This window comes from Hypanus sabinus, chromosome 28 (assembly GCF_030144855.1).
Source record: "Hypanus sabinus isolate sHypSab1 chromosome 28, sHypSab1.hap1, whole genome shotgun sequence".
NCBI classification, from domain to species: domain Eukaryota; kingdom Metazoa; phylum Chordata; class Chondrichthyes; order Myliobatiformes; family Dasyatidae; genus Hypanus; species Hypanus sabinus.
In genome coordinates this window covers 23,760,201-23,781,561 of record NC_082733.1, presented here as the reverse complement: position 1 = coordinate 23,781,561, position 21,361 = coordinate 23,760,201, and the positions used below count along the sequence as shown (strand labels likewise).

Genomic DNA, 21,361 nt, shown 5'->3' with positions numbered 1-21,361 from the left:
CAAAGAAGGCTGCACTATTTCAGATTATTGTAACTTGCTATTTTTCTCTCACTATTTGCAATCATGTTCCTTTTCCATTGCATAGTTACTTCAAAGTACATTTTGTGTATCATTCAAAAGGTTTCATACATTGAATGAAACCTACTTACATCCATTGTTGATGTCATGTTAGCACTTAGCAATGAATGGACTTTAAAAGGCTAGAAGGCCAGAAGATGGATCAAGAATTCTGGAAGTGAGAGAAAGGATCCAGTGTCTGAGTTTAAAAAAACGGGAAATGATACTGCTTGAATACGGTACCAGAGCCCTCTCTTCTGGCAAGCCAGTGTATTGAATGAAGAAAACCAAAATATTATTTTGTATCTACTGCACTTTTTGTATTTGCATTTTCCATGAAGGTGTGTTAATGAATATCATTATTTGCATCTAGGTTAGAGTAAGATTAAACTTTGTGAAGATTATAATTAAGATGGACAAGCAGTAACTACTTCAAAAACCACTGTGATTCATTATAAATCATAAAGAGCAATATGAATCCTGTTATTCATTGATCAAGATTTCAACTAATAGCTGTGACAACAATTATCAGCAGTTAAATGCTGTTCCTGTGTAGTAATAATCTACAAATTGTGTATATCTTAACTCGCATGACATTCAGAAAAACTTGTCTGCATTTCACAATGGCAATTTGAGTTTCTGACTGATCACTGTTAGTAGCCCTGTTTCATTAAATATCCAAACTTTGGCCCTAATTGGATGCAGGAACCTCTTCGACATTTGTGCGGCTTTGACCAGAGATCTTGTTCATCAGTTTCTGGTGTAATGGCGCAGTGGGCTGCAAACATAATTCAATTTTAAGAATACATTGCTCTATTGCGGATGATGACCATATAATTTGCACAGAACGGTGTTTTCGACAAGTCAAGGGAATAACAAGCAGAGGATTAGATGATATTTTAACTAAAGGAGAGTGTGATAAAGTTTGTGGAATAATGGCAAGAGCTACTGAATCAGTTGCAAATAGAGCACAGAAATAGACCTTTTTAACCACCCATTTACACATCAATCCAACTTCTTTTCTCTCCCTCCTTCCCTCACCCACATATATATGCACACACGCTCTCATCAACCTGTCATTTGCTTACAAGGGCCAATTCATAGTGACTTAATAACCTAAACCACATAACTGAAACCCCACAGGATCACAGGAAGAATGTACCACAGTTCACATACAACTTCACCCAAGATCAGGATTAAACTTGGATCTCTGGTGCTCTTGAGGTTCAGCCTCATACAAACTGCCATAATGATGATAGCACTTACACTGGTCTGAAAGGAGACTGTTGAGAAAGATGCAGCAATGTGGTATCTGCTAATTTTGGAGAACTTCTGGCACTGATTTTTCAAGCAGGCGGAGAAATTAAACAATACTAAATGTTTTAGAACATTAATTTTTAGATCAGTTGCTGCATCAAGATTATTGGGTAAAGTACAAGACAATTTTGAGTAAAGAAAATACATTTTATTTTAAATTCCATGGAATTTCAAAAATATGTAGGAACGGCAAGGCACATATAAAAATGGTTAAGGGTCAACTTGTTGAATGTTTTGAAAACTCAGACAATATAATGTAAAATTTTCAGTGTGTTGTTACATCAAGATTAAGATAGTTCATAAATGACAGGGCTTTGATTTACAGTGAAGTTTGCAAAAAGCAGCAGATGGAAGAGCAGGCCATTACTGTACATCCAGCATTTACAGATTTCCTTTTTCCATTGCAATGAGTACTATGGCACACAAATCCCTCAAAGGTCAAAGTGACGTGCAATTTTGGTGGCAAGGTTATTATGTAAATATTAAATTGGTTTGTTAAATATTGATACAGACCATCTTGCCCTGATTTTTACATTTTCTAATAGTATTCCATAATTGAATAGAATTCCAATTTCATACATTGCTTGAAATTTGTTAATTCTGTGATCACCACTGCCTCTATATTCACTGGCAAGTCTGCATTAATTTATTCAATATTTCAGTGTCAATGTTTGCACAAAGACAAATTCAATTAGTTGTCCTTGTAAGTTTCCAATTTTATACATTCATGACTTTGAAATGTTTTAGTACTTCAGTAATGCTGTACCAAAATAAAGTTGTTCAAAATGTGCTGCAAATTTGACTTAACATACTTCAAATTGATTTGTGCACATGTAATATAGCCATAATTTTGACTAGATCTCAAGTCTAAGCATAAAATCTTAATGATTGTCATGTGGCCACATTGCTTGACCTTTTGAGCTAAGGTGCAGTACATTTTTAAACTGATTGAATTCAGTTTAATTCCAAGGTTATATATCACTCAGTCAATTGTTCAAGAAAGGGTTTTTATTCCAAAGCATTTGTTATTAATACAGCAATATTTAATTTTCAAATTACTTTTTGAACAATTGCAGAATACTCTTTTGGGGCTCTTTAGCAACAAGTTATTCAACAAGTTTTTAAATCTCATGACAAGGTTGCCACTGATCTGCTTCATCCCAAAATGTGATGTAGAGGTGGTGCAAAGATGATAATGCCTTCCTGCTTTCCCAAGTGTGGCTAGTTGAAATTAAACCTATGCAAAACTATAAAATTACATTGGTTGTAAGGATTTAAGATGGTTAGAGCAAAGCTGCAGAAGCAAATAAGCAATTGCATTAAGTCTGAGCTACATCTCAACTCCTTTTACTACCCAATCTGAACATTAAACCAATTTGGCATTTTGAATTTTAAGTTACCCAGCATTTTACAGTCCAGCTGTTCAATACACCACTTTTCAATTCCCCTCTTGAATTGTCAAGCTTCGTTAAGGCCCTCTATTATTTAAGAGCTTTATCTGCTCTTTATGTACACTGGTAACTATGTAAGGTAAAACACAGGAGCTGCCTTATTAACTATCTAAACTGAAATACAAGCATGGCTCTGTGCAATAATTCAGGAGATTCAGCTCCTTGTTCCTTGCATCTATCCAATTCCATTCACCTCTGTACATTTAAGTATTTATTTCATTTTTACACAACCACACTTTCAAGCATTATGTCCAGCTTCTCTTTAAGACTATCAACTCATCTCCAAACTTTATAGCAATGCATTTCTATTTCGGAGCCTCGATTATTTAAAATACATTAAACACTTTACTCATTACACTTAAACAAGGTCTTCCAGCTTCTCATTTCCATCCAACTGGTACCATTTTCTAAAGTGTTATATTCAGCATGGAAGAATGATTTCTAACCACAGAATTATCCTTGTTCAGCTCTGTCTAGAAATAAAATGACCATTTTTTAGGGGCAGAAATTACTAACTAGCAGATTTTCTTGCCAAATTATTGATCAATGAAAGACATGGATGATTGATGATCGATGAGGTCTAATGTGTTAGATGCAGAGTTTGAAGAATTGAGCAGTGATATTGTACCATTTTATTGCTGTACTCCAGGATTGTCACCTCAGGTGGGTGATTCTCAGACTAAATTTAGAGCCAACTGATTTGCCACACTTCTGAACATTGCCTTCAGGATGAATGTCACTCTTTGGAAGGTAAGTTTTTTTTTTAAATAATTTTAATGACAGCCATAAAAATCTCTCCACAAGGACCATCCAACAATTTTGAGATAGTAATCCATCCTATTTCAGAAGGTGTGCTAAAAGAGGGAGTCAATAAAGGTTGAAGGGTTGTAATAAAACCACAGATATTCTCCAGTCATGGCTATGCTCAAGTACACCCACCTCAAATCTTGCTTTGCACAGACCCAGTAGACAGTAATGATAAGATGCTTGGGCTAATATGTAGTGTACTTTTAGATCATCCACAAAATTACTCAGAGGGAAGCTACAGTTCATACAGTTATTTCCCGCAGCCATCAGTAGATGCAATTATTTAACCATTCAACAAATCAGGCAGGAAGAAATTAGAAAACAGGATGTCACTGATGTGACTTAAATATCTACCTCTACTAGATGACAGGGTGAGTTGATTTCTGGTATTGTAACTATCACTCAAGATTTATCACTGAGAAGCTTGAAGGGCTGTACCTGCACTTGTTTTGAAATTAAAACCCCATCTGATGATATGAAACTGAAAATGTACAACATGTTATAAAGTTACTCTGCAACATAGTGCATTGGAATCAGTTTGGTTTAAAGGGGTTTATTGTTCAAAATGTACAAAAAACATTCACCAGTACAAAATGAGACCAAAACAAAACCTGAATTTCTGCCCCCTTTTGAATCAGTAACTCATTGATAGTGCATCGTAAAATTGATACAGAAATGGAACTGGTATGGCAGACTGCTGATCCTCTTAGAAAGTGACTATACCACCACCAAATCTCTAAACCCAACCCCAGCTCCAATTAATCCTTGCATAACAATGTTAGCAGCTGTGCTGTTTCCAGTCATTTACAGATCTTCCTTGTCCTTCTTCTTCTTCTTGGATTTCTTTTCTTCCACCACTGCATTCAGAGGATGTGTGGATTCTTTCTTCAAGTAGCTTATGAAGTCATTAACTTCACGGCCTCCCTGGATTTAGAAAAACACTTGTCAGTATTTCACAATTTAGGCAATACGATTAACTAGGATTTAATGCGAAATGATGACGCATTTTGCGTTGTTCAACACTGTTCAGAGTTAGATTAAAAGATCTAGGTTTCAAATAAACTCTTGTCCTTTCTAACTGCAGATTTGTCCTAAAACTAAGATCAACCATACAAAGTTGGGAAGTCTTGAAACAAAAATGTAGTATTGATGCTGCTGTGACATTACACCTTGCCACATATAATTATCTCAAATGGCTAATACCAGCAACAGAAGATTATCATTAAAGTATCTCCTAATAGAAGGTGCTTAGGAAGATGAAAGGTCTGGAGGTAGATTAATTACCTAGACCAGTTGAACTACACCCCACACAGTTCTGAAAGTAGCAGTAGAAGAGACTGGAGGCATTGGTAATGATCTTTGATGAATCACTAGATTCTGGAATGGTTCTGGAGGACTGGAAAATTGCAAATGTCACTCCATTATTTCAGGGAGGGAGGCATTAGAAAAAATTATCTGTTAGTTAGCCTGACTTCATTGGTTTATAAAATGATAGGAGTCCATTATTAAGGACGAGGTTTGTGGGTACTTGGAGGCACATGATAAAATAGGCCAGTCAGCACAATTTCCTTAAAGGGAACTCTTGCATGACAGATCCGTTGGAAATCTTTGAAGAAATAATAAAGTAAACAAAGGAGAGTCAGGATGCTGTTTACTTAAGACTTCCATAAGATCTTTGACAAGGTCATGCAGTTGCTTAACAAGAGCTGATGGTATTACAGGAAAGCTACAACATTCAGTAGCAAGGACGCTGAGAGTAGGAATAAAAGGGGCCTAGTCTGGTTGGTCTCCGGTGACTAGTGGTTCTGCAGGAGTTAGTGTTAGGACCACTTCTCTTCATGTTACATGTCAAGGATTTGGATGATGGAACTGATGGCTTTGTGGGCAAGTTTGTGGATGATGTGAAGATAGGTGAAGGCAGGTAGTGCTGAGGAAGTGGGGTGTCCGCAAAGGGATTTGTGAGAGATTGGGAGAATGGGCAAATAAGTGGCAGATGGAATATATTGTTGTGAAGTATATGGTCATGTATTTTGGTAGAATGAATAAAGTAGTAGATTATCTTATAAATGGAGAAGATTCAAAAAAAATCAAGAAGTGCAAAGGGAGTCTTCATGCAGCATTCCCTTAAGGATGACTTGCAGGTTGGTAGTAAGGAAGCCAAATGCAATGTTAGCATTCACTTCAAGACAGCAAGAAGGATGTAATGTTAATGCTAACCAATAAGGCACTGGTTAGACTGCATGTGGAGTATTGAGAGTAGTTTTGAGCCCCTTATCCATTAAAAGATGTGTTGACATTGGACAGAGTCCAGGAGAATGAAATGGTTAAAATATGAGGTGCATTTGATGGCTCTGGACCTATACTCACTGCAGTTTAGAAGGATGGGGAGGTTGCATTGAAATCTATTGAATATTGAAAGACATCAGTAGAATGTACGTGGAGAGGATGTTTCCTATGGTGGGAGAGTCTAGGACCAGAGGGCACAGCCTCAGAATAGAGGGATGTCCATTTAGAACACAGATGAATAATTTCTTTAGCCAGAGGGTAATGAATCTGTGGAATCCATTGGCCTAGACAGCTGTGGAGACCAAGTCATTAAGTATATTAAATAGCGGTTGACAGGCTCTTGAATAGTCAGGATGTCAAAGGTCACAAGAAGGCAGGAGAGTAGGGTAGAAAAGGATCATAAATCAGCCATAATGGAATGATAGAGAAAACAGGCTGAATGGCCTAATTCTGGTCCTATATTATAAAGGATTATCAGCAGGAGCCAGAATGTTGCTGTGGATACTTTTTAGAGAAAAAGATCAAGTTATTCCCCAAAACAAAATATTCAATAGTGACTGCTAGAAATTGATGCCTTTATTCTTTAAATAACTGGATGTTGAAATGCAAACTAGCAAATACTTACTAACATGAATCACTCATATTGGATTGGAGATAAGGTACTAATAGATTGGGCATGATGATGAAATTCCTGATCAGCATTATTTCAAATTGAGAAATGTGGAAGTGCAAAGGAATGCTGCCTAGCTCTTGCTAAGATATAAACTGAAGCAGTCTGTTTATATTACTTCAGGAATAAACCAAGTACTTACAGCAGCTTGTACATCCTTGCTATAAGAAATGTGATTATGCAAAGTGTAAAAGCAGGTGCAAGATTACATTTCAAATCTGAAAATATATTTTAATATATTAAATATATATTAATATATATATTAAAATATATTTTAAGGACAACTTCTGTCCTTGTTAATAATAAGCAGAGGAAAGACAATAAGAATAAAGAGGGGAAAGAATACCAATCTGGTACAAGTGAAATCATCCGAGTTAAGCAAGCTGGCTGGCATGGTTAAGATCATCCAACACTAATATATTTTGCCTTTTAAGTTCTCAACATCTAACCGAAGCCACACAAGTGCCTTGCACAAACCTCTGTCCACACAAGTTTTGCTTTCTGTATCATGCTTCAAGTCACTGTAAAATGATATTGCTATACAATGCATAGGTTGCAACAGTCGGCTGCATTGGAAATTTTCCTATGCTCTAGCAATCTGAGAGTAGTTGTCTACTTAATAGAAAGATGGATTAATCATAATTTAGACACTTACTAATGAAATGCAAGTTAGGGTGAAAATACAAGAGGTGGAGGGGGATCGTTCTTCAAAAGGATACCCCTTTGAACTCCAAGTTATTGGCCAGTTAAGGCAAAAATAGGGAAAATTAAACACTGCAACTATAACGCCATTATATTTATAAGAGTTGACTGGACATTCTTCTGAGGGAAAAGCAAATGGAGAAATTTCATTCCATTATCTGCATAATGTGTCAAATCGCTCAAAAAAAAACCCTCAAGTGCAAGCAAAAATTAGAAAAGCAGGATGAGCAAGATCCCATTGCAAAGATGACATTTTGTGTGATTGTGTATGGTATGGTGTGCAACCTTGTAGCTTGACATTTACTGTCATCAGATGTTTGATGAGATCATGTTTGATTTGTCAAAAAGATGTTCTATATGTGGCAGTTTCCCAACTGCTCGTTTTGAAATTGAACAGGAGAATTGCAATGGATAGAGGGTTAGACACAGACAAATAAGTCTTTTGTTAAATGATACAGCTGTCTGCCAACTGAATGATAAAAGCTAAGTAAAACAAGCTAAACTTTCCTTCCTTTGCCACTACAATCTTCAGCACTAAAACTAACAATGCAGTCACCATTTTATTACAAAAAATTTAAAATATGACAAAACGTACCTCATATTTCTTTGGACTCTTCTTTTTACCCATTGGCGCAAAATAAATTGTGGGGAACCTAAATATTAAAACAAACATTCAGAAGCAGCTCCAGATGGTGATTTAAATTAATAATGAAAATTTGCCATTTTTACTGATCATACCCTTGAACTTGATACGGTGAAGGCACGTCATTGGCTGTAGCATCCATCTTGGCAATTACAATATTGGAATCACTGCTCACCTGATTGAGAGAACGTAACAAGGCATTTAAAAAAATACAAGTGCAAAAAAAATCCACTTTCACAATCAGAGAAGACAATAGAATAGATTCTAACCTTCTCTGCAAGTTCTTTATACTTGGGCTCAAGGCTCTTGCAATGGCCACACCAAGGAGCATAAAATTCAATCAAGACATCCTTGGTTTCATCATTTACAATATCATCAAAACTCTCAGCTACTACAACCTGTTAAGAGAAATGTATAAAAGCAGATAAGCAGCTGCGGGAGTGAACAGTTGGCAAGATTAAGCTGAGCTAATAAATCAAATCCAAAATAAAAAGCTAGTACCAAGAAAGGACAACCTCAAATTACACATATCTTAAAAATCCTCTATTCATTCATGCCCATAGAACAGAAAAGCTTGCTATCATCAGCTGATATGGATTTGTGATTCCAAACTATCATAATGTAGCCTATTGTCATCTACCTACTACCAATTCAAGAAAAAATCTGGGATAATCAATAGATGCAGGTTCCTCCAGCCACCCAACTCCAAGATGGTCATATTGGGAGAAGCAAATCCACTAGTTCCTGTCAAATCTCTCAAAACACCCACTGTTTGGGCAGTTTCAGAGGATATGAAAATTTCCATTTATTATGCAATTTTCAGTCCTGAATAGTACTGATAAACATTTAAAACTTAGCATAAATTCACCATGCTACCAAGAAAATGAATTTTCACATAAAAAATGAGTTCTAGTTTTCTAGAGACCAACCTTCACAGGTTCATCATTTGTCTCTGGGATTGGCTCAGACTTCAAGTAACGTTTCAGTTTACCAGCGAAGTAGTCCTCAAGGAAACGCTCCAATGCTTTTCCATCACGCCTAGAAACAAAAGGTCTCTGAACATCAACTTACAAAATGTTATTTTTAACTATGACCTATTAATTGAACAATGCTCACAGTGAACCACTGCACAACTACCGTCAAAATCCATTATATTTAGGTCCATGAAACTTGACAAGTAGCTAATCAGCAATCAAAAGACTATGAGCAATTCTACAAAGAACCTTTAATGTATCAGACTTTTTAAAATTGTCTATAGTATATTAACGTTCTGCACCCAAGCAGTAACTCTCATTATAGAAGATTGAATTAAATCCTGGGAAACCCAAACATTATTCTCAGACTGGAAGAGGACATACAGAATCATCGAGTATGCATACTAATATTGTGTGCAAGGCTCGTGAGAACATGGACGCAAGTTACATCTGGAGGGCAGTGCCCTGCTTTGTGGCTAAGAGTAACACCCAATCAGGGCAACAGCCAGAAATAGGAGTATGCATCTTACTGTAGATGCAACCTTTAACTTTACATTATTTATGATAGTTTACTACCTCCACTGCTAATACCCTAAAGGAGTCTGACATTATCTGGTCCAACCCCTTCAAATCCCTGACTACACCTCATTAGCACAACCATCCATCTCAATCATCACGTTCCATGAGGTACCCTCCCCACAGCCTCACATACCATATTTCCACAGTTCCATGATGGTACCAATGATGCAAATCAACTCCCTTTTCAAGAGTGATTTTGTCAGTTGACAAAATTCAGGGCACCAGCTATGATTTAGCCTCCTTGTGTTGAAGAACATGGTCTAGATTCCTACTTCTTCTGTTCCCCTCTAAGCTGCGTGGCTGGAATTTTCTTTTATATTAATGTTTTATTAAATTGCTATGCAGTTTTCAGGTCATGTAAGAATTTCCTGCTCAGAGTGATGCTTGGTCTGCACAGTTGTGAAAAAAATTAAGAGGGAACGTTGCCTACACAGTCTCTTGTTACATTTACACAAACAGCTCAAGCCATTTAATTTGAAGTATGCATCACTTAGTACAAAGACGAGCTTTTTAAAACCTAGTTTAAGAAAATTAGATTCTAAAATGCCAAAATTTTGCATTTCTCCTATAACTGAGACTCATGACCCTCAGTCACAGAAGACAAAAAGCAGCCAGCTTCCATATCTGATTTATGATACTTACGAGAACTCCTCTTGCATCACATATTTTTCATCTTTTGCTGTTTTAATAGCAACTACAGGAATGTCACCACTGACAGTATCCAAGCCAAATTCTGAGAGCTCATGGCCAAAGGTTTTATGACTGGCAACAGCGAAATGCAGATTTTCACCAGCTTCCAGGAATTTCTGAGCAACCTTCATCACTCTGTACAATTAGAATAAATAAAAACAAAAGTTTAGAAGTCTAAACAATATATGCATGTTAGAATATTACTGTATAATGAAAGCTAACTTTAATGAATTATATACTTCAATATCACTTCTCCCAAGGCGGCTTGGGGAAAGGGCAAGAAGAATTCTTTCATTCAGAGGATGGTTGGAATCCAGAATGTACTATCTGCTTGGGCAGAAGAGTCAGGTACTCTCAAAGCATTTAAAACAATACGCATGAATCACCAAGGCATAGAAGGCCAAGTGGACCATTGGAGAAAAAGTACCTGATGAGCTGCACGGACATGAGGCAATTGGCCTTTCTTTGCTTAAACCCAGCCCATTCCGTCAAATATGGGCAAATTCATTAGAGATAAATATTACATGCACTGCGAATACTTGTGCTTAATTAGTGCAACAAGGGTAAATTATGTAACAGTACTTCTCCCACCCCCAACATATCTATTACTCTAGCTATGCTGCACAGATTTGAGCCGTGCCATCCCAGCTAACCCCAATTAAATGCTAACCAAATCACAGGACAATTTACAATGACCAATTAACCCACCCAGTACATCTTTGGACTGTGGGAGTAAACCAGATCACCCGGAGTAAAACATGCATTCTATGGAGGGGATACCAGAATTGAAGTCCGAACTCAAACCCCGCCAGGCTGTAATAGGTTTGTGCTAATTGCTCCGCTACCGTGACACACTCTACCATCTTCAAAATTATGATTTTAGTGCTTCAGTTTGAAACAAAATATTTTGAGAAGCAAATCCCAGCCTTCCCCTCTCCTTATTCCTCATCTCCAACACTTAATGCAAGACAAAATTACACTGGTAGACAATATGAATTTAAAAATGGGGGTTCTTACCAAGCATCAAATACTGAGAAGAGCTTGGTCCACTTAAGTCAGCATTGATTAGAAACTCAACAATGCCAGAGCCTGAAAATACTGTTTAGCCTAATAGTGTATTTGAGTCAATATTCACATCTTTTTATCCTAGTTTGTGGGGCACATGTAAATTATTTCTGATGTATCCATAATGAAAACTCTTGACAGTTAAATTCAGCATCATAACATAGTCAAGAATGCTTTCAACACTGATTGTCTAAGAATGCTCATTGTTCACTTAGACTTAAGCCAATTCCTCGAAACAAAGTCCATACTGTTACGAAGTATGATCAACTCTGATGGGCAAAAGGGTGCAAAATCGCCAATGCCCCCCCCCCTTTTTTTGGAGAATGGCAAATCGCTACTAGTTCGATGCTGTTATCAAGGAAATGAGAGAGACACAGGACAGCTGCCAGGGCAGTTGTTATTGATAACAGCTCATGAAAATTAATGAGAGAGAGACAACTCAGAGATACACAAAGTGGAATGTCTCCTACCAACAAAAGAGAGCGGAACCATTGATTACTGCTATTGTCTTTTGGAGAAGGTTTGTGTACTTGGTACTGTTCTATTCATTGAAACCCCTCAGGGGGCAACCAGAGTGGGCTGGTTTGATGGGTTACATCATCTCAACCTGATTGACACCTGAGACCCCGTGAGTGGGGATAAAAGTGAGGTCTGGGGAATACCCCTCAGACGCACCAGGAGAAATGCTAGAGAGCATCAGAACCCCCACGAGACGGGGTGGGAGACCGGAAACCAAACGGAGGGTAGGTAAATTTTAACTCACAGGGTTTTTGTAGCGAGACCGGTGGGGGCTTGTGTGTGTGTCCACCCTTGCCTGGGTGACGAGTCCACCACAGAAGAACAGTCTAGCTAAAGGACGGAGGGGTCATACGTGAATGGCCATAGCAACAACGCATCAACAGATCAAGATCGTAAAGGAAAGTTGGCAAGTTAATAGCTGTTACTGTTCTCTCTCTCTCTCCAACAATTGAAACACCGCAACCAACAACTACCGCAGCTTGCATGAACTGAACTGAACTTTGTATTTCCATCTGACGATTCATTATCCCCCAGACAACGATAGAGCTCGTTTCTTATTGATTATTATTATACCTGCACTTTTAGGTTTAGCATTGCTGATGTATATTATCTGTATAATTGGCATTGATATTATTTTCGTCTATTTTCACTAATAAATACTGTTGAAAATAGTATCACCACAGACTCCAACGGATACTATCTTTGCTGGTAAGACACCCAGTTACGGGGTTCGTAACAACTTGGGGCCTCGTCTCGAGATTTGATACCAAATTGGAGGGCCAGTGAATCGGGCTTTTAAGTCCAGACTTTGATCTGGTTGTGTGGGTAACCAGACGGGAAACCAGCAAAGATGGACGTAGACGAATTTACACAAAACCCGACTGAAGGCGCTAGAGGAGGCCACAAAGACAGACTTGGTAAATATTGCGAAAGGACTAAATCTCGCAGAGGTCAATGAAAAAGTGGGAGATGCGGTGGGCCATAACTCAGTATTATATTGAGAAGGATGTGTTTTCGTCTGAGGTATTGGAAAATGTCCCTGAAAAGGTACCAACTATTGGGACAGCTCAGTTAGAGTTGGAAAAATTAAGGCTGGAACAGAAGAAAAGGGAGTATGAGCTCCAGGTACAGGAGAAAGAGAAACAGAGGGAGCATGAACTTAGGTTAAAACAGCTGGAAGCAGCTGAAAAGGAGAAGGAAAGAGCTGAAAAACAGAGGGAGTATGAGGAGAAAGAGAAACAGAGGCAGCATGAGCTGGACATGGAGAAGTTAAAGCAAGAGAGAAGGGTCCAAGGGGCAGACCGAGAGGAGAGGTTTAATGTTAGTAGGGAGTTTAGGTTAGTACCTCCGTTCGAGGAGACAGATGTTGATAGTTATTTCTTGCATTTTGAAAAGGTGGCAGTGAATCAGAAGTGGCCCAGAGATCAGTGGGTGGTGTTGTTACAAAGTGGATTAAAAGGGAAGGCTCAACAGGCATATGTGGCGTTGTCTGTGGAGGAGTCTGAGAATTACTAGGAAGTAAAACAGGCTATCCTTCGGACCTATGAGTTAATCCCTGAGGCTTATAGACAGAAGTTCAGAGATTTAAAGAAAGTGTGGAATCAGACGTATGCAGAGTTTGCCTATGAGAACAGTGTGCTCTTGGATCGTTGGTGTGCGGCAGAAAGGGTGGAAGAGGATTTTCGGTGCTTCAGAGAGTTAATTCTGTTTGAGGAATTTAAAGGTTGTGTTTCAGATGATATCCTGATGTATTTGAACGAGAAGCCGAAAAAGTCTATATCAGAATTTTCCAGGTTCGCAGCTGAATATGCCCTAACCCACAAGACAAAGTTTTCCTCGACTAAGTTACCAGAAAGACCGTAGGAATGGTAGAGAAAGCCCGCCGGCTGAGGTAGAAATTAAGCCGGGAGCTAGTGGTAAAAGTAAGGAGGAAGAAAGGCAGGCTGGTAGGAGGGTTCCTGGCTTGACCTGTTTTAATTGTGGAAAGATTGGTCATATTGCATCTAAGTGCTTTGCTCCAAGGAAGGAGATATGAAAAGGGAACGCAGCAGTCCCTACAGCGTGTATTGTGTTGATTAGCAAATCGACAAGAAGCCCCAGGTAGATAAAATACGAGAGGGGCGTGAGACATTTATTTCAGAAGGGACCATGTCTGTGAAAGAGGGAGAAACCCCAGTTCCAGTGCAGATCTGGAGAGATACTGGAGCCGAGCAGTTAATGATTCTCAGTACGGTACTAGATTTTGGTCCTGAGAGGGGAGAGGTAGTTTTGAGAGGCATAGGAAAAGGGACAGAAGCTGTACCCTTGCATAGGATCATTATAAATTGTGACCTGGTATCTGGACCAGTTGAAATAGGGGTACGGTCAGAATTATCGAGAGACGGTGTGGACGTCCTTCTTGGTAATGATTTAGCAGGGGGTGAGGTGCGTTCAGCCGTGAAGCTAACGAGCAAGCCTGTAAGTGTTGAGGACCCGCCCCTAGATTCCAAGATCTATCCTGCATGCGTGATCACTCGCAGCATGTCGAGAAAGGCAGCTGAGAAAGAGACCAGTTTAAATGAGTCCAGTGTTGATTTGGCTGAGACGTTTTTACCAACCCTGTACCAAGAGGGGTTAGGGGATGGTAAAACGGAGAATAGTGAGGTGAAAGAGTAAAGGAGGTAGACCTACCCTTAGCCAAGAGGGAATTTATAGAGGCACAGAGTAAAGATGAGGAACAGATAAGGTAGTTAGAAGGTCCAGGGTTGGACATGGATGATCTTTGTTGGAAGAAGTTGAAAAATTGAAATGTGTTCCCGATAATGATATAAGGGCAGTCCCAGATGAAAAGGATACCGTTACCTTGAAGGAGTCTGCTGGGTTAGCAGATGAACTTCTTTTAAGCCGCAGGGTTAAGTTTACTCCGGATTGGAGTTGCCCAGAGAGTAACTGAGAGGATCAGGGGAATTTAGAATTTGAAAAGGGGACAAGTATTGAAAGCCTGGAAGAGGCAGATGTCCCGTTTGAGTGTGTTCAAGATGTGGATGCACATGGTACTGAACCTAGTAATGAAACTCAGGAAAAGTCTGAGGTATCTGATTTAGTTGAAAAGGAATGCAGTCCTTTTGGGTGAGATGGACTTGGTTCAGTGAAGAAAGGGTTAACCTTGGTACCTGTGGGAAGTGAGAATTCTCAGTTGTTTGTATTAGAAGGTGTGTTAAAAGTTAGTGAGGAGAAAACTGGTGATGTGAATATTATTGAAGGAGAAGGGAAAAGTGTAGTTCCGAAATTGAATAAAGAAAACTTAAAATCTGGATTGGTTTCAGAAGCAGTAACCAGGCTGAAGGAACAATGGCTTGTTAACAAGGTGCCTGTGAATCAATTACAGTTTGTTTTGGAATTTAAAGGTAAACACCTTGCAGATGTTAAACTGAAAACTAATAGAAGGAAGGGTCCTGAAGATAAAAGTAATGACTTGCTTAAAAATAAAGAATTGTGTGGAAGTTCAGAAGATGGGCTAAGTTTGAAAAACATTGTTGATAAAATAACTCCTATGTAAGGAGTATGCGAAAGCCTATTCCACACTGGTGAGCAAGCTAACCACGTGAGAGTTAAATGGAAAAGAGGCAAAGGTTGACAAAACTGCCACTTTAAATAACAGGATCTGGTTTTGAGGGATTTCGACAAAGCATGTAAATAATAAAGACAACTCCATGGAAGATTGACTGTTAAGTTTAAAAGTAAAATAAAGATTAGTATTTGCATAAACTTTTGTAATGTACTACAGAATAATCACACCTATTGTTTCACCTTCTGTAATATACACTTAAGCTAAGATCACAACTCTTTAGTTTTGTCTTGCTGAAGAAAAGGAATAAAAATAGGTGGTTATTAAATTGGAGTCTGATGCTACAGGAACTTATTAAGGTACAAGATATTAAAGGAAGTGACAGTGTAATCGCGAACTGTTTAGATGCTCAGTTGAATGTATATCTGTATTACTCTGTAGTTAAAAAAAAACTTTATTGTGTTAGATTCTGTAATTCTGTAAGACTCTGTATTAGTTATTTTTCCCCTTTGGTGAAAATTCTTAGAAGGATGGGGGTGTTACGAAGTATGAACAACTCTGATGGGCAAAAGGGTACAAAATCGCCAATGCCCCCCCCCCTTTTTTTGGAGAATGGCAAATCGCTACTAGTTCGATGCTGTTATCAAGGAAATGAGAGAGACACAGGACAGCTGCCAGGGCAGTTGTTATTGATAACAGCTCATGAAAATTAATGAGAGAGAGACAACTCAGAGATACACAAAGTGGAATGTCTCCTACCAACAAAAGAGAGCGGAACCATTGATTACTGCTATTGTCTTTTGGAGAAGGTTTGTGTACTTGGTACTGTTCTATTCATTGAAACCCCTCAGGGGGCAACCAGAGTGGGCTGGTTTGATGGGTTACATCATCTCAACCTGATTGACACCCGAGACCCTGTGAGTGGGGATAAAAGTGAGGTCTGGGGAATACCCCTCAGACGCACCAGGAGAAACGCTAGAGAGCATCAGAACCCCCACGAGACGGGGTGGGAGACCGGAAACCGAACGGAGGGTAGGTAAATTTTAACTCACAGGGTTTTTGTAGCGAGACCGGTGGGGGCTTGTGTGTGTGTCCACCCTTGCCTGGGTGACGAGTCCACCACAGAAGAACAGTCTAGCTAAAGGACGGAGGGGTCATACGTGAATGGCCACAGCAACAACGCATCAACGGAGCAAAATCGTAAAGGAAAGTTGGCAAGTTAATAGCTGTTACTGTTCTCTCTCTCTCTCCAACAATTGAAACACCGCAACCAACAACTACCGCAGCTTGCATGAACTGAACTTTGTATTTCCATCTGACGATTCATTATCCCCTAGACAACGATAGAGCTTGTTTCTTATTGATTATCATTATACCCGCACTTATAGGTTTAGCATTGCTGACGTATATTATCTGTATAATTGGCATTGATATTATTTTCATATATTTTTACTAATAAATACTGTTGAAAATAGTATCACAGACTCCAACGGATATTTCTATCTTTGCTGGTAAGACACCCATTTACAGGGTTCGTAACAATACCAACATCCAAAGGAAACATGCATATTTTATTTATGCACAGTACTATATTGTTGCCCTCATACCTTACAAAGGAGAAAGTATTAAGACTTGAATGATTACTTCAAGCCTTCATTCAGACTTGAATTGATAAATTTATCAATTAATTGGAAGGTCAGCTGTATTTCATTATCACCTAATCTAGATAAAATTCTTGGATTCGGTCTAGAGGAATTCCCAACCTGGGGTCCATGGACTCCTTGCTCAAAGGCATTTGGTCCATGACATACATAAATAAAGGTTGGGAACTCTTGATCTAGATCTACAAACTGATTCAATCTTATTTGTTTCCCCATGAAGTTGGTTAAAACTTAATTGGATGGCACAATAAAATTAAACCAGAAGTTGTATATCATAATCATTAAACATGTTGGAATGCAAATAAGAACAGAAGGCATTTGAATGCTTGAACCATCCATTTCCCATGGAGCAAGTACCTATTTCTCCAGTAGTTGGAACCTTTTGGGTTCTTTTCATAATCTACATCATAGTATGCTACCAGCAGGTCCTTTCCCTTTAATTGGTCTTTGTTGTCCTCAGTCATGAAGGCACAGATACCAAAACTGCAAATGAACATAAATGTATTAATTTTTTTATACCTAATTAAAAACTATTACACAATGCTAAACAGAAATCACAACAGATCTTAAATACAAGTTTAAAACTAATTAAAAATACTTTGTAATACGATTACATGCAACATAATTACAATCAATTATGCATACAAGAATGATGAAACATTGGAGCAGAGCGTCAACTAAACCTGGCAGTGTTCTAGATCAAATCCACTAGAGATTTACTCCAAGACCATTTCCCTTCCAGTTTATCGACCAGTAACAAACCCCAAATTCCCATTTTTTCCTTAATTTATCTCCATGATCACTTCAAGAAGCAACATATCAGATTTATTATTGATTAATAATTATCTAATCAAGGAAACAAGAATTGTTTAAGAGGCTTAGACAGTGATGAGAATGACATGTCTATTTAAAAATGGAGGATAAGCCAGGTAAATGCAGACAAGGTTGAAGTTGGAAAGATTTATGCACATTTAGAAGGTATACACAAAATGAAATAGGGAAATAACAAAAACTTAAGAACACTTACACTAATGATAAGGAATACCGTTATGAAGGATGAACAGCTCTGATGGGCAGAAGGGTGCAGAGTTGCCCATGTTCCCTCCCCCGTGAGAATCACAAACCATTACTGTTGCTATGCTGCTCATGAGAGAGAGAGATGAGGAGGAAACATGCAAGAACATCTGCTACTGATAAGAGAGAGGAGAGACTTGTTGATTCACTGTATTATGACTTCTGAGAGGGTTATTTATCTTGTAACATTCTGTTCATTAACATTCCTCAGTGGACAGCCAGAGTGGGCTGGTTTGATGGACACAGACATTCAAAATTGATTGATAGCTGAGACCCCGAGAGTAGGGATAAAAGTGAGGTCTGGAGAGACACCCTTCAGACACACCAGGAGACACACTAGTGGACACTGATTGAGTGTTGGAACCCACGGGAAGGTGTGGGGCATCGGAGACCGGACCAGGAGACCAGTCAGTTAAACTCACAGTGTTACAGCACGGCCGGTAGGGACTTATGTATGTGTCCACTCATGCCAGAGTGACGAGTCCACCACAGAAGAATGGTCTAGCTGAAGACCAAAGGGGTCATAACTGAATGGCCACAATGACATGACAGATCAAGAACGCAAAGGAAGGTTTGCCTGACTGTAGCTGTTACATCTCGCTCGCTCTCACTCTCTCTCCGATTACGACATAATAACCATATCTACCTCAGCACGCATGAACTGAACTTTGAATTGTCATAGAATATATTGACCCCGAGACACCGATAGAGCTTGTTTATTATTGCTTATTATTATTCCTAACTTTTAAGTTTATTATTGCTAATGAGTATTATCTATATATTTGCATTATTGGTATTGATTTGCTTATTTTACTAATGAACACTTTTGAATATAGTACCACCAGACTCCAACTGATTCTTCTTTCTCTGCTGGTCAGACACCCAGTTACGGGGTACGTAACAATACCCAGGACTTTTACTTGTGGCATAATAAAGACTCACTTCAAAAACTTAAAACCAAAATATAAAATTTAGCAAAATGCTAAATAAATCCATTTCTTCAGGCTAGTTAGTATTGGAGTATAAGAATATTATGGAGTATAAAACTTGTATTATTTGCTGTGTAACTAAAACTATGTGAAATGCTAGGAATGTAGAAGACAATGGAATGTTAATATATGTTAATGAGAGGTAGCTAAGAGATGTAGTCAGCTTTGAAACTTGCTATTTGCTATGCATGTATCCAATTGACTGTAGAAGACAATGGTGTGGTAATGAGAGGTAGCAAAGAGATGTTTTGCTTTGAACTCCTTTGCTGTGTAACCAAAACTATGTAGTCAGCCTTGGTGTAGATTATGTAGTTTGCACTTGTTATTTGCTATGCATGTACCCAATTTAGTAGGAGAATGAAACCTTAAGAATGTAGAAGACAATGGTGTGTTAATGAGAGGTAGCTAAGAGATGTAGAGTAGAACATGAATAAATCAATAGGTAGAAACAATAGTGGTGGATGTACTTGTGATATGCACCTATAGACCGATTGGATATGCTAATGCAACTAAACCAGGAGATTGCTATAAAAAATGCTATGTACAAGGATTGGTGGGCAATCAGCAACTAGCTCACTGACTGTCTCAGCTTTGATTTGCAAATTAAAGTTTAACCCTTCTTGAAGAATCTTCTGCGTCTCCTGGTCATTTGTGAGGCACGAAAAACCACGACATTAGTAGGCGAAATGGAAAGCAGTTTTATGAAATACCAACACAAAGTAAGGGGATAATCAACCACAAGCAATTTAATGAACTTTTTTCCCCTTTGTGTCAATTTTGAGGCTCATTAATTTGACCATGAACATAGCAACATTATTTATCCTTTTCTCTGCAATTAAAAAAAAACATGCAGCATAGAAACATCACCATAAAATTGAAAATAGGATTTGAACTTACATATTGTCTTGAACAAATCTTTTTATTTTTGCATTTGAGAACTTTGCTTCTGTATATTGAACAGTGCTGCTCTCAAACTTGTTTGCTAATCTTGGAGGTCGGAACAAGATAACGCCTCTATTGAAAAATAATCAAAGCAGATATTTAATATTCATAATTAGCAAGAGAACCAGTACCACATAAATTAAAACACAATTTTCCACTGAATTTACGATATTACGAAAGGTTTAATTAGTAGTAAATTTAATGGAAATCCTTCTGAAATAGCTTCCACTCTTCTTATCATGAAACGTAGCTGTCGAAATGCAGGATTTTATTGCAACAGTTAAAAATTTTCAAAACTTACTAGTCATTCCCATTTTAAAATATTTTGACCTTCAAAGCAGATTTACAATCGTCAACAAATAACCAACTGGGAAACAACTTGGGTTTCAAGTACTAATTGCAAAGTAGAGGAAAAAGCCCTGGTCTACTGTGAAAAACTTATGACTACTAATTTAAAAATCTAAGAATTTAAAATTGCTAATCCACCTAAGCATTACAAAATGAGTAGAACCACCTACCTTCCCCAACTACCAAAGATACAAAGCTGTCAATTTTTAAAAAAATTATCTAAGGCTCTGCAGAATTATTTGACAAGGTTCAAAAGTCAAATAATGGCCTCTATGTTGCTTTTCAGTCAAAGGTAGCATGTTTATTCATACTGCGCAATTGTTTGTTTCAGATTTCCCATCATAGGCAGTATTGCTGCCCCATTGTGCACTTTTCTAATAAAAACAAATCACAGGGGACTAAGATCTTCATGCCAGAACAACATGACCTGTTTCTCTTCTAAAGAACTTTGCCCACAGATTCCGTTTAATGTCCAACTGAAATTCAGTACATGCTATAATTATACATGGAATGCTGATGTAATTTTTAATATTTAAGTGTCTGTATTTTTCACCCAAAACTTTCTAACTCAGACAGCAGTGCTATTAACTAAGCGATGGCTGACATTCTATACATTATAGAGCAAAATCCTGCAACAAGAGCAGGGACCCCCTTCCCATACAATTAAGACCACAGCTGAACAAATTTCAGGTCTACACTCACTTTATGTCCCTATACAAAAAATATCATGTGATTGTAACACATCCACTGACTTGGTATCCACAGTACCGAGACACAAAATTCCAAAACTTGATAACCCACATAATAATTTATGCTCATCTCAGTTCTAAATAAAAGAGTTCCAGGATTATTTCCTGGTTCAAGATTCACCAGACAAGGACTGTCCATCTATCTGTAACATCTATCATCATCCAAATAAAAATAACTTTTCAATTACAACTTTGAACTGAATTTCTAAAGATCTAGCAGAGATTGACAAGATTTCAGTAAGATAAATTTGATCACTGCCAACACAGATCTGAGTTATCATTGAAACTCAT

General features: G+C 38.1%; 1 protein-coding gene across 1 annotated transcript in view; it reads right to left on the bottom strand.

Annotated features, from left to right (window-relative positions):
* Positions 1-1,500: 1,500 nt before the first annotated feature.
* The window catches only part of pdia3 (protein disulfide isomerase family A, member 3), a 30,226-nt gene continuing 10,365 nt past the window's right edge, over positions 1,501-21,361 (bottom strand). The window contains exons 6-13 of the mRNA XM_059952719.1: positions 19,929-20,045; positions 17,326-17,451; positions 10,129-10,311; positions 8,863-8,971; positions 8,203-8,331; positions 8,029-8,108; positions 7,886-7,943; positions 1,501-4,556 (exon numbers count right to left, since the gene is read on the bottom strand). Coding sequence (XP_059808702.1) covers positions 4,437-4,556; positions 7,886-7,943; positions 8,029-8,108; positions 8,203-8,331; positions 8,863-8,971; positions 10,129-10,311; positions 17,326-17,451; positions 19,929-20,045 — 922 coding nt within the window. The 3' untranslated portion in view covers positions 1,501-4,436. The remainder of the gene's footprint in view (positions 4,557-7,885; positions 7,944-8,028; positions 8,109-8,202; positions 8,332-8,862; positions 8,972-10,128; positions 10,312-17,325; positions 17,452-19,928; positions 20,046-21,361) is intronic.